The 23,410-nt window shown below is 36.3% G+C and overlaps 1 protein-coding gene across 1 annotated transcript in view; it reads left to right on the plus strand.

The window, feature by feature from the left end:
- Positions 1 to 22,556, plus strand: part of ctnnbip1 (catenin, beta interacting protein 1) — a 28,117-nt gene extending 5,561 nt beyond the window's left edge. The window contains exons 2-4 of the mRNA XM_028453315.1: positions 5,492 to 5,606; positions 8,262 to 8,352; positions 20,373 to 22,556. Of these exons, the coding sequence (XP_028309116.1) occupies positions 5,511 to 5,606; positions 8,262 to 8,352; positions 20,373 to 20,431 (246 nt within the window). The 5' untranslated portion in view covers positions 5,492 to 5,510 and the 3' untranslated portion in view covers positions 20,432 to 22,556. The remainder of the gene's footprint in view (positions 1 to 5,491; positions 5,607 to 8,261; positions 8,353 to 20,372) is intronic.
- Positions 22,557 to 23,410: the final 854 nt, after the last annotated feature.

Here is a 23,410-nt window from a genome sequence, read left to right on the forward strand (position 1 = left end):
TTCTTTGGAATGAGTTATGAAAATGGTGTATTAGTTGAACTGGTGGTCATTTTACTGGTGACATTTCACAGCACCTCTAAGCACACGACTGCATGTGATTTTGTGCAAAATGTGAGGGTCTTTTGCTGGTTGGCAGTAGTTAAAGGTTTCACAAGTAATGTTTTGAAACCATATCACTCATTTCCATGAGCAGTGTGGCTAAGGTCACTCGAGCAACTTTTTTAGTGTAGCCATCCCATTTTCGTAAATCATCTGAAACATATAAAATGAAAATATATATTTACAGTAGTTGACTCTATTAACCTTATTTCAGGAGTTTTATTAGAGATAGTAAAGTCATCTAAACGGGGAAAAATGACGGAACACAAAAGTGAATTGCAAAGGATGTGAATGTGGAAATGGGTAAACCCTGAAACGGAATTTGGGAGATTTTAAACGGAAAATCAAAGGCCCTACCTGTGTACCTCATCAGCCCAACTGCACATTGGTTTCATAAGGATTTGTGCACAATACTTGTATTTTTTATATACACAAAAAATTAACTTTTATCATGCAGAGTATTGTGTACAAAAGCTGATTTTGTATATTTATCTCTTGTTATATTTATCTAATGACACCCAAGGATGCACAAAAAGCAAAAATAACAAACTTGCTTTTAGAGCAGGGAAAATGTCATTGTTTTTCCAGCTTTTACTTTCAACCAATAGTTATTCCTATTCAATCTGAAAGACAATAAATTAATAAAACAAATATTAGATTGTGTTTTCACATTTTCCATACATCGTTAGGTAGTGCTTATAAACAGCTGGTTTAAAAGCTTCCAAATCTCTGGAAGGTTGAATATGTATTAATTTATGCATAATAATGTATCTATTTGAATAGCATGTTGTAGTGTTTGTATGACAATAATTTGCAGAACATTATAACTAACTTGTGTGTCGCTATTCCCTGATTCTGATTTTCAAATGTCAAACATGTGCAATTAGTACAATAAAGTAAACTGAAAAACAATCAACAAATCAACAATAATAAGACCCAACGTGTCCGAAAAGGAGGGACATTTAATGTACACTGTTAATGTGGCCAATTTGGATTTTTTTAATGTTTCCCAACAGTGACTGTTCATCATAAAAGCTTTTGATGTTTTTTTTAATTTTTCCTTACACAAATGGAAAAACAGAAAGCTTGCATTTCTTTTTTTTAATTAATTTTGTTCCATCATCATTAGTAATGGTGTGGTTTAGCTGGTGTATGTATAGGGTTATCTGAGGATCTCCACTCAGCCCAACACTGATAGAGGATGGGGGATTAAGCCTCTATCAGCATTAAAGAAGAGCCTTTGATTTTGTCTTGAATATTAGCTGCGTGTGTCTAAGACTGTTAGAAAATCCCTCAAGGGATTAGTATCGAGCCTGCCAATATTAAAAACCCAAAATAGGGCGCAGACAAAGGAGGCTGAAAGGTCCCTTATTGTTGTCATTTAAAGGATTCAGTACTGGGAAACGTAATCTATAATAGGGTCATGCTAGGATGACTCGAGAACAGAACATAATAATGTTAATTTAGATATTTAATTTTTATTGTAGTTGTATGTAATAATAATATCTATCCTCTCTTTTTAAAGTATTCTGTAAAAATACACTGCTTTTTAAAGTGTTTTTATTTTTATGTGGAAATATTATTTCAAATTTGACGAGGCTTCTTCCCGTCCATTACACTATTGTTACAGGCCAGGATTTTTTTTTAATATAATTTGGGCTGATATCCATCCAGCATCATTTTCTAAGGCTGGTTGACACAGTGGTAGGGTAGCAATGATGATGCACATGTTAAACACCTTTATACTGATTGGTGTGGCAGATATCTTAAACTCTTTTCAAATGGTGGTGAAATTTGGAAAGAATTAAGATTGATGCTTATTATATATATTTAAAAAGTACATATTGTAAAACTGAATAGATTACGATTGCATATCACTAACTTTGGTTTCCAGAAAATAGCACACATTAAAAAACACAACCAGATTCTGAAATGTTGGGCTGACCTGATTGTGAGCTTGTGTGGATTAAATGTCTTTTGCATCACATCCAACTTTCTCTTAGTACCTTGCATGCAGTATTAATCTTACATGATCTATGGTCTATGGCAAATATTATGACAATTTCTTAAAACATCACTAAAACAAGGAGTAAAGTATTTATTGTTATGTGTTGGACCTCACTTTAACCCAATATGTTTTTAATGGTGTAATTCTGCTCTGAGGCCCTAGAAACCAAACTGTAATGTAAACATTGCCGAAAAGCTAGTTTCTTCAGGTGGATTGCTTGCAGTTTATTACATAATAGTATGCATCATGTTAATCTCTGCTGTATTACCATTAGTGTTAAAACTGTTGTTATTCCAGCACTAATGTTAAAATTGAAATCAATAAATTAGCCTTGTTTATGGCTCTTTCTCTATCGCACAAAACAGAAAAAAACAAGATACCGGTAATACATTTTGTACTAATTACAGGCATGTTGTTAATGGGACATTGCTCATTGCCTTTATTGGTATTCGTACTTTCTTTGTACTTTCTACAAAGCTTCTTCAAGTGCGATTTCATAAGAAAAAAAACTGCTGGCCTGAAAATAGTCAAGAACATGAGCAGAATTGGAGCTGAATGAGGATAGTTCCCTAACGTCAAAAGCAGACGTCATAGCTTCTGAAAGTCTTTTTAATGTAGAGGAACAAAGTGGATTATATTGTCCATCCAAAACCCGAGTGTGAGTCCCAAACTATGCCTGAATAGTAATGAGGTTTTGATGTTCCGAGTCTTCAAAGACTACGTGTTTTGGCTGTTGGAGCTGTCCTCATTTACGGCTCCTGATGCCGTCATTAGCAGTGACACCTCAGTCTTTCCCAGTCTGTTCGCCCCACTGGCTGGTCTTTCTGCTTTGATACTTACCTTGCCCATTTGTCTGGAGTGAGAATAGACGTGATCAAACGTGTCACTGTTCCAGATCTATCACCATCACTACCCCCAACCAAATGCACTATAACGTCACAATTCCCTAAAGGCTTATTGAGCAGCTGAGCTGACACCAGCAAGCTTTCTGAATCATTTCAAGACCGTCCTGTAACACTGCACGATTTTTAGCTCAAAACAAAATACAAATTTTCTTTCTTTCCCTTTAAAAAAAGACATTGGTTTGAATTATTTCAACTATTTTCTTTAATTTGAAATAATTATGTAAGTGTTTTTCCAAATTGCTTGGGTAGCGCTAATTACTATGGTGGCCTGGAGGAGCACAGCCCAAAGACGGCCTGGGGAGAGAGACTCATGCTGTGATTAAATGGAAAAATCGATTTTCCGATTTTGCCTTTTTTTAAAATCGCCTTCAATAAATAATCCAATATCGATTTTATATCGATTAATCGTGCAGCCTTGCTATCCTACATGGAGATCTTTGCGACTCCCCCAATTAAACTGTCCGTCATATAAGGGAAGTGAATTTGCTTTGTCCTGTCGTGTCCTGATGTCTGAAGGAAGTTCTTGCAGAGGAGAATAAGCCAACAGGATGAATCCCCACGTTCTACATATACATTTATCTAAACACCCTCATAGTGACAATCAAATACCAGTCTTCTGCCAACGATACCCCCAAATTATTCTCTATTCACTGAGTTTAGAAAAAAGGGGACATCATTGCAAGCCAGCTCCTCTATTAAACATGACCGAACATCAAACGGCCTGTCGTCATGTGCTTATGGCCCTTTGGCCTTTGTATAGATAAGGGGCCAAAAAAATTGCCAGAACTAAGACTTTTATTTTTTTTAGTCAAATATTCCTTAGGGAAAACAGACCGACAGAGTTGCATACTAATATTCCCTGCATTATATCTCATTTTGTTTTCAGCAGATTTCAGCTTTGGAAACATTTGCCAAGCTCTTCTCCGCGAATTAATTTCCTGCTTGTACATTTTTTTTTTATTTTGCAAATGTAAGCTGTTATTTCTAGCTACAATTCATATAAGGTACAATGTGTTCTTGGATTATTAAAAAAAAAAAAAAGGTTTAATGTGACAACAGGCGACCTTGATGTCTGTGCATTATCACAGAGGAGCCAATCCTTTCCTGTCGCCTGCATTAGCATAGTCAGCTTCTTTTATCCCTCCCTTACTCCCCCTCTGCCTATATTTTGTGCCTCTGCAGACTGACAGTGAAAATAGGTCATTAGTTAGACGGAGAATAAGAGATAGAAGCAGGGAGGGGTAAGATCTGTAAGAAAGCTGTCATGCAAAATTAATGAGCCTGTGAAGTAGCAAACCTGTACAGTGACTATATAGAGACTAGATTTCTGACTTTGCTCAGTTTTTTTTATTGTGTTAAAGTAGAGATACTCTTAACTCTTCTACATTTTTTATTGCTGACTGCTAACGTTTATTTAGCATTTCTAAAGGCTGTAAGCATTTATGTATGTGCCATAGATCAGTGTTTCCCAAATGTTTCACAGTAATGGACTTGGACTTGATTTTATATAGCGCTTTATCACCACACTGAAGCAGTCTCAAAGCGCTTTACATATCAGCGCATTCACCCAATCACTCTCACATTCACACACCAGTGGGACAGGACTGCCATGCAAGGCGCTAGTCGACCACTGGGAGCAGCTTAGGGTTCAGTGTCTTGCCCAAGGACACTTCGACACATAGTCAGGTACTGGGATCGAACCCCCAACCTCTCGATCAGAAGACGACCCACTACCACCTGAGCCACGGTCGCCCCAGAAATACCAGAAATAATCAGCATAAATCAGGGTCAATTACATTTTTCAATTACGTCTTCAATTATTTATGCTCACGTACAACTCAATTATGATTTCGGTGACCGGCATATTTGCCAGTTACTCTTAAAATGAGAATTATTATTTTCCCCCTAAAATTCAATTACAGTCCTGTACCCCTTCAGAAATTGATTTTTGATTTTTTTTTCTTTCTTTCAATGCACTTAAAAATTACTGCAGACATCAGATATATTGTCAAAAGTGCAACTTTATTGCTGTGATTGTCCTCAAGAGGTAAAATGCATAGAACAATCCCAAAATAAAAAGTAAATGAGGCTCTGTCATTCAACAATTTCAAGCTTTAACCCAGGTTTAAGCAAAAGTGCAACAGCAACTTCACAGTAGCTTATATTTTCTGATTAAGAAATCAGATAGCTATGTATTTTATAACATATAACATTACAATTAAAAAAATAATTAACTCTTCCCTTAGCGTCTCAGCATAGTGCGAATAAAACATTAAACATGCCTGTGGCTCACATATAGCCTACTCAAAGGGTAAACAAATGTAAACAAAGAGAGGGCTGCCTCACATTGCGCTACGGTAACCCACAAGGACGATTTTTGGTTCCTTTCGCCCATCCCTGGGCTGATGGTGTGTCTACCTGCAGTGACACTGATTGTTAGTGTTGCTGTCAACTAACATGGATGTATCTTTGTGTCCAGAGCCACAGGAGCAGGGGGGATGAACCGCGAGGAAGCCCCAGGGAAGTCTCCTGAAGACATGTACATCCAACAGAAAGTGCGGGTCCTGCTCATGCTAAAGAAAATGGGATCAAATGTAAGTACTCAGCACTCCACAACACAAGAGGACACTTTATATTAAGAAGTAGGGCTGGGCGGTATGACCAAAAATGTATATCAAGGTTTTTTTCAAAATTCTTACGGTTTCACTGTGTATGACAGTATATAACGGTATATTTTCTACTGGTTGATAGAGGAATTACTGCAGTAGATTGACTGAGGATGCTCTATTTTACTGTCATGATGAGTGAATATTGTAGAATAATTCTCCACTAGTAGTAATACAGCAGCTCAATGGCTCTTTGCCGCGCTAGCTTAGCTTTAGCATTAGCATTAGCTTGATTTCTAGCTTTAAATGCTGCATACTCAGTGGTGTGGTGGTTTCTTGTTGTGAATAATGTAGCGTTTTGTTTGCAGCTCGACCAGGACTTATTTCCGCGTTATATGAATTACAAATTGCAATTCTCTGCTCTCTTTTTTTGTGTATTACTGCCGACATGCTAAGCTAACCGTGCCTTTGTGTCCGTGAGTGTTGTTCTCCTGTTGCAGAGGCATGCTCACATGCAGCTTCAGAGCTTTCAGTTACGTCTTTCTTATTCATTTACACACGATTTACATTGCAACTACCACCAGAGCGCTACTGTTTATCTTACCTAATTAGAAGTGCAGCATTGAAAAGGGTCCAGTCTGAAATGCGGTGCAGCATAGCGTTCTGAAAGTTGTGTAATGAAATACACCGGTACGGCGGTATATTATAAATTCATATCATAACAAAAATATATACCGGTATTCGGTATTAACCAGTACCGCCCAGCCTTAGTACGAAGACAACATCAGTTAGTTTTATTGGCTGTTTTGATTTGATTTGAAGAAGCTGGCATGTTCACTAGATATCATGTATATCCGATTATTTGCTGAAAATGGAAGAAAAAAAAAGACCCACATAAATTGACACATACTCCCCTTTCTAAATTGGCCATCTCTCATAAAGTATTCATCCGATCAAACTAAAAATGTACAGTGTGTCTATTGAATAATCACGGAACAAATTGGTCAGCAGAATTTTGTGGCCATTTGTTGAAATGACATAGAATCACCCAAAGGGCAATAGCAGGTTTAGATGACATGAACAATGTGTTAATGACTGTGTTACATTTCTGTTTTTATTAACATGAGCACACAGCAACTTTGAAGATGATTACATGCTGCAGAAGGAATTATATTAAAGAGTAACTAAACCCCAGAAACACTTTTGTCTGTTGAAAACAAATGTATTTGGGTATGAAGTAGTTTTGTTGATTGATAATAGTCAAAGTATTTAAATAAGGCTTTTTTGTCATAAAATATAAGGGTGATTGCTCTCATTTGGATTAAAATCTGGCTATTACAATATAATTTTGCCATTGGCTGAAAATGGTGGTTTATAACGTTTTGGAGGCGTCTTAGTCACACCTATACAAACTATCACCTGTAGACCTGCAGTCTGTGGTGAGTAGGTTGGATTGAGAGAATTGTGAATAGAAAGTTATAGTGAGTATTGAGTAGGTGGTTAGCATAGCATAGATTGTTCTTTGTAGATTCTATAGTATAAACTGGGTGTGTCTTAACTGCTCCAGGAGCCCCGCCCATTATCAAGCCATTTTTTAGTGGCACGCCAAAACCTCAGGGTTTAGTTATTCTTTAAAGATGCTGTGGTTTCAATGCAAGGCAGCTATTTGTGAATTTTTGTAATGCAGTAACATACACATAAATTTGATACTGCAATAAATGTTGTTTGAAAGTTCCATTTGAGTAAGCACAGTACCTCTGTTTAATAGGCTAGTGTTGTTCCTGTTGACCTTCTAACAAATGAGTTGAAAAGAAGCTATTTTAGAAAGCTCCCATTTTTCCCAGTACACACTGAGATCTCGGCTTTACAAGAACATCAAACTCAGGAACATAGATTTTCTGTGTTCACCTGTTTGGTTCAGATCTGTATTAGCTTTTACAAAGCAGCAGCTATTCTCCTTGGTGTCTACACTGTTCCCATGTACCAATTCATCTCTAGATGTATATTGAACAGAAAACTACATATAGTTTATAGAACACAGTACACAATGCCTGGTTGCTGTTTAAAATGAGCCTTTTTCCTCTGGAGGAAACATAATATTGTTACAACATAATATTGTTGCACCAACCTCTTCATTAGTTGCCAAACAATGGGTGTGTCATTGATGTGCATGATTAAACACAATGAGGCTGCAGCTTCTGTAAGTCTCATTTTGCAGCTAGCTCATAATATTCTATACAACTGGTAGAGATTATGAATATGTTCATTTGATGCTTATTTTGAGTTTTGGATTAGGAAAAAATTACGAGGCTTTGTATATCTACCAGAAACAAAACAAACACACAACAATCAGCCTTAGCGTTTTGAGTGAAAACAGCACTTTTTATTCTTGCTATGTTTACTAGTACAATGTTTGACAAGGTGAAACTATGATCCCTTGATGACTGAGTCATTGGATCCTTAAAAATAGCTGCTCTGGTGAGATGCAGAAGAACGTCGACACTCCTTTGAACAAAATGATTCAAAAATACTTTTTTCAAAGATAGTTTTTTCCTCACTACCTCAAAGAAGACATTTTGAATCCAAAATCCTACAGGGTCTTTTTATTTGGCAAAGTTATTCACCATGTCTGCTTGTTTTCAGCTCACACCAAATGAAGAGGCTTTCCTCCGGAATTACGCCGGTGTGGTCCACAGTCAGATGAGCCAGCTACCACAGCACAATATAGACCAGGGTAAGGCTGCTACCACACGCTCAATAACTCCAACCCTGTTCACCATGCAAACAGGAACTGGGTCTGGGTTGAGATTCATTGTCAATTATAACTAAGCTCTCATATTACAGGGCAATTTCTGCCCTTCCAAAGTAATAATTAGACTTTTTCAGATACAGTTTCTGCACTTGATTTCTAGAGGAAGTAAAATTCTGGTTGTAATACCAGTGGACTGTATGAAACATGCTGGGCAGTGACGCACTTATTAGCAGCGCCCCAGCAGGCCAGACAGGCTGTATACTGGAGTTGATTCATCAACCCACCATCCTTGAGAGATTACTCATTGCCAATGCTGACTGAAAACAAGTGAGTCATCCCCTGAACTAAGGACGTTAGCAGGTAACTGTGTGGCCTAAATTCTTTGAAATGTCACTAGAAGATCTATGTTTATAACCAATCCATCATTTTGTACCATATATGGGACTACTTTACTGCTTGAAAACCTGTGTTCTGCATCCTAAAATAACCTGATTAAAGACATTTCAATTGGATTGACGCATTTAGCCTGCTTTTTAGATCATTTAGCAGCTTTTTCGGTCAAAATGACGATTCCTGCTGCTTTTGGTTGCTCTAAATAATCAGGAAAAGTCAAAGATGTCGATGTAATTACTCTTTGGAGAAAAGAAAAGGAGAGAAGGTGAAATGAGGGAAATCAACTGCTTACTAAATTCTTCAGAGGTGAGCTTTAAAACACGTCTTTTTTATGCAATATATTATGTCGATTGAAATTAACTATGTGCACTCTCGCGCATTTAAAGGCTGAAACATTCCTTTTGCACATCAAATCAAATCTTAATTGGAAATAAAATTATTTAAAAAAAAAAAAGATTTTGAAGACTAAATTTTGCAGCCACCAGGCCTTAAGTAGGTGGCAAGATTATTCTAATCATTCTACAGTATTTACCTTTTATTAACCAGATAAATATAGAATTATGATTAATATAGTTTTACTAGCCACACAGTTAAAATAAATGATCTATTAGCAACCTTTCCAAGCTAATGGATTTCAGTTTAAGGCACAGCAGCAGCAGGCCCCTCATCATGCCCAAATGAAGGCACTGAGGACGATGGGACAGTTTTATGAATAATATGTTGTGCGCAGCATGCTACATGGTCCCATAGTGGTCATTTGGTTGTTTTCATGCATGTTAATAATATAGCTTTTTTTTGTACACCTTTACTTTGTGTATAGAAATAAATGTATTTGTTTTTTAAGTAATACCCCCTCCTCACCCCAAAAAATAATAATTTCATCAGTCAACATTAAATTGTAGCGAAAGTATGTTGTAAACACAATATTCAATAAACCACTAAAATATAGTAGAACAGATTTATAAAATACAAACAATTGATATGGAGTCATTAGGTTATTGTGGGAAAAAAAAGAAAGTTTATATTATAGTTTTTGGGCAAGAAAAAAAAAAGTTTACATAACTTACAGTAGAGGCCCAACAAGATGGTTTGTACCCAGGGCCCAAAATGTGGTTCTACACCCCTGGTCACATTATTCCACTGCTTTCCAAAAGTGGCTTTATGGTGAAATGTTTGTACATTTACATTGCAAAACAATTGACAGAATATCTTATAATTACATTAGCAGTATTTCTTTTGTTAAACCTTCTTGTTTAGCCAGTAATGGTAATGTTGTAAATAGCACATAGTGGTGGTCCTGTTTTCAACAGCAGAGAGCACTGTTGAGCTTCCATAAGTTTTTTTCAGCTTTGAATCACCAGAGGGTGCTGCACAAAGCAAACTGAAAACGAGACCCTGCAGTTACCTGAGAGACGAACTGTTTTTAGAAAGCTTATCAGCTGCTTTTCAGGCTCAGTCTCAGACGTTGCTCCCTGATAGCAGCACCGCTGTCCTCCTGGGCTCAGGCCTGCCTTTGTATGATATTAGCCCCTCAGGGAAACTTTAATCCAAGGAAATTGACCATGACGCATCACACACAGTGAAGTGTCGAATATCCTTGTATTTGTCCTTTCACTGTGAGAAAACAATCAGTGCTGTTTGTTTTCAGGTAGATCTCCTTTCCTGTGTCGCTAGTCTAGTTTTCAGCTTGTGTAAGGTGCATTCTTTTAAGTTGCTTCATCTTTTTGTGTTTAAGCCTTTGACTTTATCCTGAGCTATACTGTCATTAGGGCTGGGAAATATATCAAGTTTTCTATTTTGACATTATAGAAATCACCTGTATCGATATATTTTTATTTTATAGCTTATTTTGTTGTAAAGTACTTGTTTTAGGAGTCGCTGTTATCATGAAAAGCACAGTTAGATGTATTCCTGAGTGCATCCTAACCCAGACCTTCCCCTAAGCAAGCTACGCTACAGAACTCACTCACACGTACTGTCCCTTAGAGGAAAAAAAGACTAAAGTGGCACATATTGTATAACTGTTTGTTAATTAATGTGCCTGTGGGGCATTTTGCATCAGCAAACTTAACCCAGAATTGTCTATCTGGTTAGACTTTCTTTGAATTAAAATCATTGAGATGTATATCGTATATTGCTATTTGGAGAACAAATATCGAAATATGAATTATGGTCCATATCGTCCAGCCCTAGCTGTCATATGTTGTCATGTTTTATCCTTAAAAACCTCTAAGAAATATAAAATCTAATTGGTGTGTCAGGTCCTTGCCGCACATGACAAATAGATCTTTTAAGTCTGTTTTTTTCTTGGTGAGCAGAATGCTAAGCAGTTTATTTAATGTGACCAAAAGCTGCACCCTATTTAAGTACATCATAAATCGACACTGATATTTCAGTCAATATTTAATGAATACTAAGCGGTTTGAATGACTCACTGATGAGCTGTCATTTCATTCTGTTTATACTCCTTCTCTAACTTTGTACCTTTTAGTCGGCCCACAGCTCTGTGTCTTTACTCTGTCAATACAGTCAGGAGGAAAGGCATGAATTATACAATTAATAGTGAGGGGTGTGGGGCTATGCATTATACATCACAAAAACAGACTCGTTTAGTTTCATTTGGCGACTTGCCAGAGGATTGGTAGCCACCTACACACTTCTGATCCTTTGAGGTGGAGCAAAGAGGGAGGCCTGTATTTGATCTCTTTTCAACTTGGTAATATTATTTTAAAATATTGAAAAAGAAGAAAAATGTCATCACCAGACATCAAGTCAGTGTGGCTAAAATGTAATAAAAGGAGCAAACTTCAAAACAACTTTAACAATGGTACAAGAATACATTATTATCCCTGATTCTCGATGACATATCAATTATTGTTTAAACTTTTAGTCATACAGTTTAGGGGTGGGAACCTCTGGGTACCTCACGATACGATACAATACGTGATACTAAGCTCACACTAATGATTATCTCATGATATGACGATACTGCGATTATCGATAAATTGGTCAGAAATCAATTTACAATAATCTGACATAAGAAAAAAAAAGATTAAGTGAAAAAATACAATTTTTATTTTATATCTCTGAAAGACGATAAATTGAAAAAGTGTCCTATGAACAGTGACACTATTTTAATGCAAGTATCTCCAAAAGTGCTTTCTGTAAACAAAAAATAGGGTCTTTCTTACCAATAAAACAGTATATTGGTTCCTTCAACAAACAGTGACAAAATTTCTGTGAAGATGTACCTGCACATTTTACTAAAAAAACGGAAAGGGTTTTTTTTGGGGGGGGAGGAAATCGATAGCACGAGCGTATCGTTAACCGATCGTGCGAAAAAAATATTGCGATATATCGCCGTATCGATATATCACACTCCAAATACAGTTGGATCAAAGGATAACATGGTTGATTGCAATCTAATGTGACATTTTGCAATGGCACAAATGACTTTGTGAGTCCTTGTGGTTTGTTCCTGTTGTTTTTTTATCTATTGAAATAAATTGTTGCGTATACTATACAGCAGTTCAGAATCATGCAAGGTTTGAACAATCCTAAAAATATGTTCTTTTCCTGTTTAAGGTTTTAAACCGCAAGACTACATACATTAAAAATAGTGTCTAATAAAGGCAAGTTTGAAAGTGGAAAAATCTTTACAAAAAATAATAATGATAAAAAAATATTAAAAATTTTATTTCAGAAAAATGTATGTTAATCTTTTAATGAGCCCTTATTACGTACAGTGATCATGTGGCTATTTGTATATTGCATAATTATATTGATCATGTTACTGGATTTTGTGGGCATGGTAGAAAAGTATTAGTAGAAACAGGCCTTGTATGATCTATGCACTGATGCAAAAATAATATAGTTTAAAACTTGACCATGCTTATGATGCAGTTGGAGCAGCGTGGAAAATATTACACCAATATCTGTGCTCATGTGTGAAATATTACTCTGGCTCCTGCTTGTGCTAAACAGAAGAAATCCAACTTTTGGGAATATGGGCTGTAAATACTCGTAAGTCTATGGGTCACTGAATTAGCATTTCAGATGGTTTTAATTGGCTGATTACCATACATGCAAATACTGTGCTTTATTTTGCTATTTTATTCAGGCCTAAAGAAATTCCTCGCCGAAGGCTTGGGGAATTAAGGAATATTTTTAACAGCTGTCTTGTTGTGAATGCTTTAGTAAGTTAGTCTTGGTCTCACATAAGGGTGAAGGACACTGGACGGACAGGACTTGATGTATTTTATTTGAGCTCTTGTTATAAAGAAATGTTGATTTTTGACAGGGAGGATTGTCTTTATTGATAAAGCAAAACGCTGGCGTGAGACAGTAATTGAAATCATTAATAGAAATAATTTTGCAACTTTTATGGCTTCAGCTTTTTCTCGTTATGAGAAAAAAGGTATAAATTATTTTTATTTTATTTAGCTGTGCTACATTTATTCTTAATCATATTTTTACAAAAACAAAGCCTCTGAAGTACACACTTGGTACACATTCTCATTTCATTTCAGGTTACCTTTTATAGAATCTAAAATCTTAAGTATAATCACATTTCATCAACTGTAAAATAAATAATCACATAAAGGTGCAGTCATTTCTATAAACGTAGCTTTTTGCCGTTATCCCGATATTGTCTCATTCTCAATTTCCGACATTAACTGATGAGAATCTATACGTAGACCCCCTTCACAACCTATATGTCATATTACACTGTATACAGTATATCTGCATTGAATTAACACATTTAGCTTACTTTTAATGTGATGCCCCACTGCATTTAATCCACATAAAACATCATCTGTGCAAAATAAGAAAACAAATTCAACTTCTTCTTCCTCTTCCTCTTCTCCTTCTTCTTCTTGTTTACACAAAAAAAAAAAAGAAAGTCAATTTCTCATTATTTGCGAGTCAAATATGATGATATAATATATGAATGGGGCATTACCCCATATGTGTCACGGGGGCCCCAATTTTAAAATGACTACTACTCCGTTAATGCTACCCCATTTTCCGGCCATTTCTAAATTTATCGAAACATAGTTGTGTGATATATCATTTCAAAGAATTTCAAAAAAAATACATAAAAATAAATAAGTTAGACAAAAAAAAAGAAAAAAAAAAAGGAAGAAACGAGTTTGGATGTAAAATTATCTGTGTTCAAATTAGGGGACGGATCTGGATAAGCATAATGCTTTTTTCCGTCGCCCTTTCCGGCATGCAAAATGACAAAAAAAAAAATAAAAAAAATAAAAAAAAAATAATGATGTGATTTTGCTCTGAATGTCAAATGAATTTCTGTGAATGCAACCATGTCGGAAATGAACTGAATAAATAAAAAAATAAAAATAAAAAAATAAAGGCAGTTCAATGTAGATTACGATTTTACCTTGAATCGAGTCTATTTCACTGAATTCTTGGTAACGTGGTACGGGCTATTTGGTGCGAAGACATTCCCCGGGCCCTGTCGTAGTTTATCCGAACTTGTTTAGTAATCGATTATTCGAACCATTTTTAAGCAATTGGATAAAAGGTTCTGGATAGAAGTGCTGGAGCGGAGTCTGGAAGGGACTGCTTATAACAGAGGTTATAGATGCAGGCTGACATAATCTGATGGAATATTGGATCGGGATATTGTGATAATTTTCCCATTGTAAAACTAATAAAGTGATAACTTACTTTAAATTATTATATTTCCTGTAGGTCTTAAATTATCATATTTCCTGTTGTTTGGGCCTGTAAATTGTCATATTCCTTTGACAGACTTGCTTTTTGTCTAGTTTGGGCTCACCTTGTGTCCTGGGGTTCTCTTTGCTGACTCCAGCAGATTGACTAAATCTTTTACCAACAACTCATCTTGGTTGCATCCCTAAAAAAAACGTGTGTAGCAACCTATGATCATATGATTGGATAAGTCACGCAACACCGCGCAAAAACAAACATGTCAGACAAATAAAGCAAAAACCAGCAACACATTAACACCAATAAGCCACACACAACGCAAAGCCAAGCCAACAAGTGCTCTTACCAAAAATGCGGCCACCGAAAACACTTTTATCGCCAAAATAACTCGGCTGTAACAGGATGTTGTCAGCAAACACCACAGTCAGTGCACGCTTGTCTGAAAAACAGTCCAACAGCACCAGGCAGCCCTCAATCTACGCCTGACGCGCTCCTCCAAATCACTTATCAGAAGCATAAATTCAGCTTTACAGTCTGTCAGCGCACGTTTCACTGAGATCTTCAGCACTTCATTACAACTGTATTTTATCCGTGTTATGAAGATCATGACTTGAATGTGGGTAGAAACAAAGCAGTGCGCACAAAAAATTAAACACACGGCACAGCGCGCAGGAGACGGGAATCAGAGGTTTCGGCCAAGAATTTTCATTTGGTGCATCCAAATAAGACAATAAGCTCATTTTAAAATATTAATCGCAGACTCCAGACAGCACATTGGCCAACCCCTTAACAAATGAAGAAAAAATCTATGCACCATTTTTTCGTGTGAAGCAAACATACGCACTTGCACCTTGAAGTGTTTGCAGCGGGCCTTTATTGTTACTAATCAATATGTATTAATAACGAATCCCTCTGCTTTAGTAACGTTTGCTCCTTTAAACGTTTTCTCTTTTTATTTTTGCAATCAGATAATTCTGGTCATTTACACATGCTGCCTGCAATGTTTGTCACCGATGCCGGCTTACATCTTTGCAAAGTTTTTCTTCTGTTCTTCAGGCACAAAAACTTCATATTAGTAGGCCAGGCTGTCATTGGCTCTTGGCAGGGAGGGATGTTTGCAGGTGTAGCATGTGTGTGGGTGAATGACACATTCCTCTGTACATCATTGAGCTCATAAAAAGATCGACACTCCTCGTCTGACTTTCTCCAGGAAAGTACTCAGGTCACTTATCCAGGGCTACAACAAAAATAAACCAGAACTTTGTTGTAAGCAGCAGCATCACCAACGGCACTGATGATGCAGCCTGACGTCGCTAGGCAACAGTGATGAGGGACTGAATGTTTCCATTGCTAGTTTGGCTTGTGTGTGTTTTGAAGTGTGAGGATGTAACAGCCAGATAAAATCAAGAGACGTCTTAGGCACAGTGCTGCTCAGGTGAAGTTCAGACCTTCATTTGGCTCTGTGTCCATCTCAGGAGGTCAACTGCAAGTGATTCGGCAAATTTTCATAGACTGTCTTTGATCAGACTGAACTCCTTCACACAGAATAAATCTGGATGGCATTCATCACAATGAATTTGTTTTATTTCAAACTCCAAATAAGGAGCTGGAACACTAGAGTAGGCACCGTCCTGCTTCCTCTTTAGCACCGTTACATAACCGTCTTCTTCAAGAATGCAAAACGTCTCCAAGCAGATGATGCTAGTTTTATCAACTAGAGTGGAACAGCGTGTCTCGGCCAATATTTTCATATCCTTCAGTTTCAAGTGTCGGCATCATCTTTGCTTTAGCTTTAATTAGTTAAATCTGGTGCTCCCGTTTGAGAAGGAGCCTGAAATGCATAATAGAAGTCTGACACTCCCCTCGCCAACCAGAAAAAAAGTTTTGATCTTACAAAGCTCTTAAATGCAGCAGCGAGAAGCTAATTATTTTGTGCTGTGTGAAGGGAAGTGGTCCGCCCTTTTATGTCAAATACATGCGGAAGCTGGGAGTCCTGGCCTACTTTCATCTTTATAATAAGTAAGAATAATAAGCACTGAAAGAGCAGCTGCTTTTTGATCGTTGTTAGTTTGATGTCAAATTTTGATTTAGGTTTAGTCAGTCATATTTTTTTGTGAAAATTTAGCCATCAGGACTTAAGTTTTTAGTCGCCTAAATCTGTTTAATAATTCCAGCAAGTACATTTTGTCTTCTTTTTTGAAATATGTTAATGTTTCATTCATTGAGACAACTATTTTCAGGAAATGTACTTTGATCTCCTGACATTTTTCAACTACCAAATGTCAGTCTTCCTCAGAGGCATCTACTGATAGCTTCTATGTGTCCTTATGAGTTATTTCTGGATGTGGCCAACCTGAGAGCTCTCTCGCACTTTTTAAAAGCAATCAGTAGATGGCTCTGAGGAAGACTGACAGTTGGTAGTCGAAACATGTCAGGAGATCAAAGTAAATTTCCTGAAAATAGTTGTCTGAATGAATGAAACCATAACAGACTAAATCTGTTGCAGATGGTGTCGACTAAAATATGAAATCATAAGAGTTTATGCATATCTTTAAAGATTTGATTAACATTAATAAATGTGCTATGGCATGGTATTAAGGTTTCTAAATAAACAAAGACAGATTTAATTATTATTATCTGAACATCATTCATTTTATGTTATTTTCCTTTATATTATGGCATTATAAACAATAAAACAAGTTATTGTCTAGACAGTGAAACCGACATTGCACTGGGCCTGCTCTTCCTGAAAGAGGTATGCAATAACAAAAAACGTTAGAAAATGTATACAGTATGCTACTATAAAAACATTAGTGCGAAAAACTAACAGAAAAGTTAACTATCAATAATGTAGCATCGTATTTTCAAAACTGTTTTACAAATGATGCCTTTTTCCCCTAAATATTTAGAGAAATTCTGAAATGTTTAAATATAATCAAATAATAAATTTGGGAAAATTCACTCTTCAGCCTTTCTAATTCGACAATAGGGGAATTAACCCAAACAAACTTCAAATGATGACAGGTTTTAACAAAGGCTCTCAGTGGCATAAAATACACTGATATGACTTCAATAATAAAAAAATGAGCACAATTTACACTTCCTTGATAGAGATTTCTTGACAATGAAGGTTTGCTTTTATTTAGTTAATTAATTAAAATGGATTGAGTCAACCCATAATGCTACCTTTTCTATGCCATGTGTTTTAATTTCACCTTAAAGAAGATTGTCATGCAGTGCTCATCACAGTCAGACCAGACTGAGCCTCTGTAAACGGGCCCTAAATAACTTGATGTATCACGGTTGTCAACAGACTAATGGGCTGTTTTGTGCTAAACAAAAGCCAGCTGACAAAGTCCTATTGTGCAGCAGTGGGATTTATGTATTGACTCAAACTGAGTTGTTCCTCATTCATTTAGTAACACTGAAGGAATGCAAGATGTAGAACGATTTCTAGCTTTATGGGCTGAAGATTATTTCACTGTCTCATTAGTTCTTGTATTGTTTTTTGTTTTAAAAGACCTGGTGAGTTGTTGTTTTTTTTTTTATTACCGGTATTATCGTCTGAAATCTTTGCTCTCAGATGATGTCTCATACATCCATACCAACGTTTGGCTCAGTGAAACTGACTGAATGGTATCGAAGGCTCAGATCTGACACTGTTATTATCAGTGCTGATCAGCAGGACAGACCCAGACTGTGTGTTACTGCAGGGTTTGTAAACCACTAAGTGTGCCGTGAAAAATTATTCAATTTCTAAAAAAAAACATTTTGGAAAACAAATTCATTATTGTCTGCAAATATGCCATTGTGTTGCTGTGAGCCCCTCCCCGTCCCAAAGAGCACAGACATAATAATAATAATATATTTATATATTATACAGTAAATAAAATAACAAATTATATACACTTTTAAACTTACTTTCATGCCTTGCTAGATGTGTATATAGTATGCAAAATATGAAATATGATAAAATATTTTGTTGTTGTTCATTTGATTCCTATTAAAAACATTTAAAAAATTACTGCAGATTTGTTAATTGTACATTTTATTAGAAAGAAGTAGGGCGAGATTCGATTCGATTTTTGATTTTTTTTTCTTTCTTTCAATGCACTTAAAAATTACTGCAGACATCAGATATATTGTCAAAAGTGCAACTTTATTGCTGTGATTGTTCTCAAGAGTTAAAATGCATTGAACAATCCCAAAATAAAAAGTAAATGAGTCTCTGTCATTCAGCAATTTCAAGCTTTAACCCAGGTTTAAGCTAAAGTGCAACAGCAACTTCACAGTAGCTTATATTTTCTGATTAAGAAATCAGATAACTATGTATTTTATAACATATAACATTACAAATGTAAACAAAAAGGGGGCTGGCTCACATCGCGCTATGGTAGCAGCAAAGATGTACCTAGAAAATGGTTGTGAAACACTGTTACTGTAGCTCCACTCTGCTTTTTGTGTCAGCGAACAATGTTTCCAATGCATTCATTTTTATTTGATGACAATCAGAGCGATAAACTGTTACTGTAACGATCTGAAATTCACTCAACTGCAGTTTGAAAACATTTGGTGAGTCTTTGTAAAAAAAAAAAAAAAATGTGTCAGGCCATCCTTGTTTCTGAAGAATCGGGTTAAATCAGGGTCCGATCAGCAGATATTTGAATTGTAATGAGGACAGCTGGCCTGCATCTCCTTTGTCAGGGTGTATCTGTCCCTCCATGATGGATGCTTCTTCTGATGAATTGTTGTCAATATGAGCAGTTCCTCTTCCCTGGGTGCGTATTCACCCGTGTGCATTTTGGAGAGCAATTGTTCATCAACTACCAAATGCGTTGACACTTTTCTGATGCGTCAGGGTTTTGTCATTTTGTAAAATTGTCATTTTCTAAATGATTTGATTTGTAACAGATGAGGCTGTTTTTGTGCCATTGGAGCCTTTGGTAACACTATACTTCAAGTTTTATATATAAGGCTGACATTACGTTGACATTATGCTGACATTAGCATAAATAAGGTGTCATGAAGGCTGTCATTAGAGCTGTAGCTAACGATTATTTTTGTAGTCAACTAATCTATCGATTATTTTTTCGATTAGTCGACTTGTTTTTCTGTTTTGAAGCACATAAATCAAGTCCATAAAATAATAAATAACACCTTGTTTGAAAGAATCCTGACAAGTTAGAAAATGTCTAATAAATGTTATCCAAATCACATAATTGATAGTAAATTAAAGAGGCTTACTGTTCAGAATAAATGCGAGTATCAGCAGAAAAAATATTTCAAAGCAGTTACGTTACTAAGTCACTGATAAGTGAAGATTTAAACATGCTTTCAGATGTACACACATACCTAATAAAACCCATTATTAATTAATACCTTTTAGAATCACAGACTGTAGGCTAAAAAACACATCGGATTAGAAATAAAATATTGGGTAAATACCAGCGGTAGTGATGTCACACCTCTCTCTGTCCGTGTACAACCCGGGGCTCGGCTATGATTCTGTTTCGTTGTGCGTTTATCTCCGTCATGCTTTAATGACACTTAAAGTGTTTCACTGCTTTGTTTTCAGTGAAAAGTTCTGAAGCTTTAGGAACTTATGGTGGCGTTAAGCTTCCTCAATTTTTGCCTCTTTCCGCCATTCTTCTTCGCTGTTTACTTGCACAAAGTTAGTGGGGCGACACTGATCCTAGCAGTCAATGTAAGGTACTGCAGCAGGAAGCGGTCGCAAGCTGGACTTTAGCATTTATTTAGAAGATTAAACAACGCATCGATGATACAAAATCTGCATCGTCAATGAGTCTGTTTTTTTTTTTCCACACAAACTACTAGTTTCACGTAAAGCTGTCCTTACATAGTGACATCGCTGCACTCAGGTTCACAGTTTATTTTCTCCTTTTGTCTCTCAGGTGCAGAGGACGTGGTGATGGCGTTCTCACGGTCAGAAACGGAGGATCGGCGACAGTGACCCTGGCCAACATCGCACACACCCACCCACACTCCACACAAACACACACATACACAATCACACCCCGGATCACGACACAACACTGAAGATGGAAAAGATGGAACGTCTGGGAGGAACAGAAGAGGAACGTCGCCTGATCGGCTGCTTAACAACAGCCGCTCCAAAACACGCCCACGTGGTTCACCCTGGGCTGACGCTTTGGCAACAGGTTGTGTGTATGTGTGTGTGTGGATGATTATTTAATTTTTTAATCTAATATTTGGCAGGTTGGAGGGGTTGGTCCTGTTTTGCATTGTTTGAGGCTTTAGGCAGTGTTACTTGTTCTGTCTGCTGCAGTTACCGGAGGAAAAGGGCCAGTTATCAGCTGACTGAAGCAAACGCACAATCTGTTTGATTGTGTTAGAATAGATTTTACTTCTCTCTGTTTTTTGCTCACCCTCACTGGGCCGAAGTTCATTTTTACTGCTGTTTTTATACCTGCTTTTATAGTTATACAGCGGTGTCATTTAGAAGGAAGCAGAAGAGATGCAGAGGTTACGGACATGAACTCCTCCAAGGTAAAGAAAAGAAAATGGAAAACAGGATTGAATAATGTAGCATTATGGAATTTCTCTGCAGCCTGTGATCACACACAATTTACACAGACCTGACTCACAACATGGCACAAAAAAACAGATTGCAACAATGAAAAACACTTTGCAATCCTTTGATCATGTTTTAGACCTATTATAGGCTTTAGGATGATTTTATTTAATTCTGTGCATTATAATTGATTTTTTTTTCTCTCAAATCTCTTGAAGTTTTAAGGTCAATTTATTCATATAAAAGTTGGACAAAACAACAGTGAGTGTTTGTTTTCACCATTTCATCAGGTTTGTGTAAATGTGTCCGATTTTTATCTATAACTTCTCTAATGCACAGTTCCCCAATTCAGTTCCTCGAGGCTGCTGTCCTGCTTGTTGACGTTTTTTTTCTTATTTTTTGGAGAAATGTTTGGCTTCTTGTTTTTCTTTTTGTTTTGTTTTTTCTGTTGTGAAGGAAAAATGAAATACTTCAACACACTACCAAACATAATCCAACATGAAACACACTCCCCAAAGCAAAGTATCAATGTGTGGGGTTATTGTGGCTTTTTTTTTTTTTAATTCTTCTTCTTCTTTAGTTTTGTTTTAATTTTGTACATACACGTGGAAAAAAAAAAAGTGCCATTTGTTTTTTGTTTTTCTTCCCCCATTTTTGTCCCATTTTTCTTTTTTAAACCTGTAATATAAAAGTAACTGTTAAAGATAAGACGATTTGTAGTTGTAATTTATTGTTTACAGAAATAAAAATGTATTATCAATCATGGAGAACAAGTAGATGGAGGAAAGACGTCTTTCCAGTTGACACTAAAAGTCACACACAATTGTCAGACTACCTTTACCGTGGCTGTACTGCATCTGTTGCACTATTAATCTACAGTTTGTTTGGTGAACAAAGACAAAGTGAACTATTGCATCCACTCAGTGTTGATGGACTCGACTGGAGACGCCTCAGATGAGTATTTGGTGAGAGTCGACACGATTTCACCGTGTCATGTTCAATATTTAATGTGTTTGAAGTACAGTCTGCGGTTTGTTCTTTTTGTACAAATCATTGTTGTGTCTTCAAACCAAGCATGTCTGCCTTGTGTTTTCAGTGATTTCATTCGCTGAGGATAATGGAAGCTTTCCACCATGACCATTGTTTGTACATTCTTAAAGATTGTGGAAGCTTTACGGCTCTATTCAAACGTGGTCGGGCAATTACCTCCAAGTGAATGTCTTCTACATCATTGCAATGTAAATGGCTCACAGGTTGGTCACTCTACCATTGACAAGAGATTTGCTTACACAAATGTTTACTTTTGTGGTAAAACTTGTTTTCTTTTATTTTGTCGGTCTATGCATTGTTTTGTTCTCCTGTAAAAGGTCTTACTGTATATTTTACCTTTCAGGGTTGTTCTGCAGCCGTTGGGTTGTGAATGGTCGTTGATGTGTGTGATTTTGCTACCAATTTAAAGTATGTTGTTGATTTGAGACTAGGATTGTGCATCTTTTTACTGTGATGACCTGCCATCGCTTTGTTGTTGTTGTTGTTTTTTCTTCTTTTTTTTTTGCATTGGTTTTGTATCCGTTCACCTCAGTCGTCGTTATTTAGTTAATTTTGTAACGGCGGCTGACCATGTTTGGACTTTATGCTTCGACATCCTATACCAACTGAACCATTAAAAAAAACTTTTCAACAGTGTAGACTTGATGTTTTTGCTTGTTTTTTTGGGTAATAATCAAGGAAGAATGCGACATGTGACAATCTGAAGGTTTGCCTTTCTTACTCCAAGCATAAAAACTACATCAAATATTCTTGCTAATCTTCCAGGTGTTATTTCCAGTTATTTTGTAAAACAATTGTCAGATGATGATAGTTAGAAACACAATGACTAAATGAAACCTGTAAGTGGCTTCAAACATAATTTATCCACAACTATTAATTGATGAAATATTGTCGATGTCATTGAGCTAATTAGAAATTTCAACTGTAGCTTCACTAATTGACAAGATAGCTGTCAAAAATTCAGTTAATAAAAAATACATATTGCGTTTAGACAGCATGGAGATGTTTAGTGTTGTACCCAAGATCAAGACTTGAAAATCAGGACATCCCATTTAAAAAGCATGATAAGGTTGAGTTGTTATAGAGCATGTTTCATTTAATTGTAGTTTTCTTTTGAAATATATTTCATGAACAAAAACGAGGTGTCTGCAACATCTTCAATGCACAAAATACAAACATCTCTAACCTTGACATACTTATAAAACATTACTGAAATGTTCTTAAATAAATAGCACACAGGCAAAGTACAGGAAAAACAGTAAAAAGGTACTGTCACAGACTAAGAGCTTATGAAATATAAAACCACCAAATAGTTAAAAAATAAATGAGCTAAAACAAGAACACGGT

Source organism: Gouania willdenowi, chromosome 7 (genome assembly GCF_900634775.1).
Source record: "Gouania willdenowi chromosome 7, fGouWil2.1, whole genome shotgun sequence".
Lineage (NCBI taxonomy): Eukaryota > Metazoa > Chordata > Actinopteri > Blenniiformes > Gobiesocidae > Gouania > Gouania willdenowi.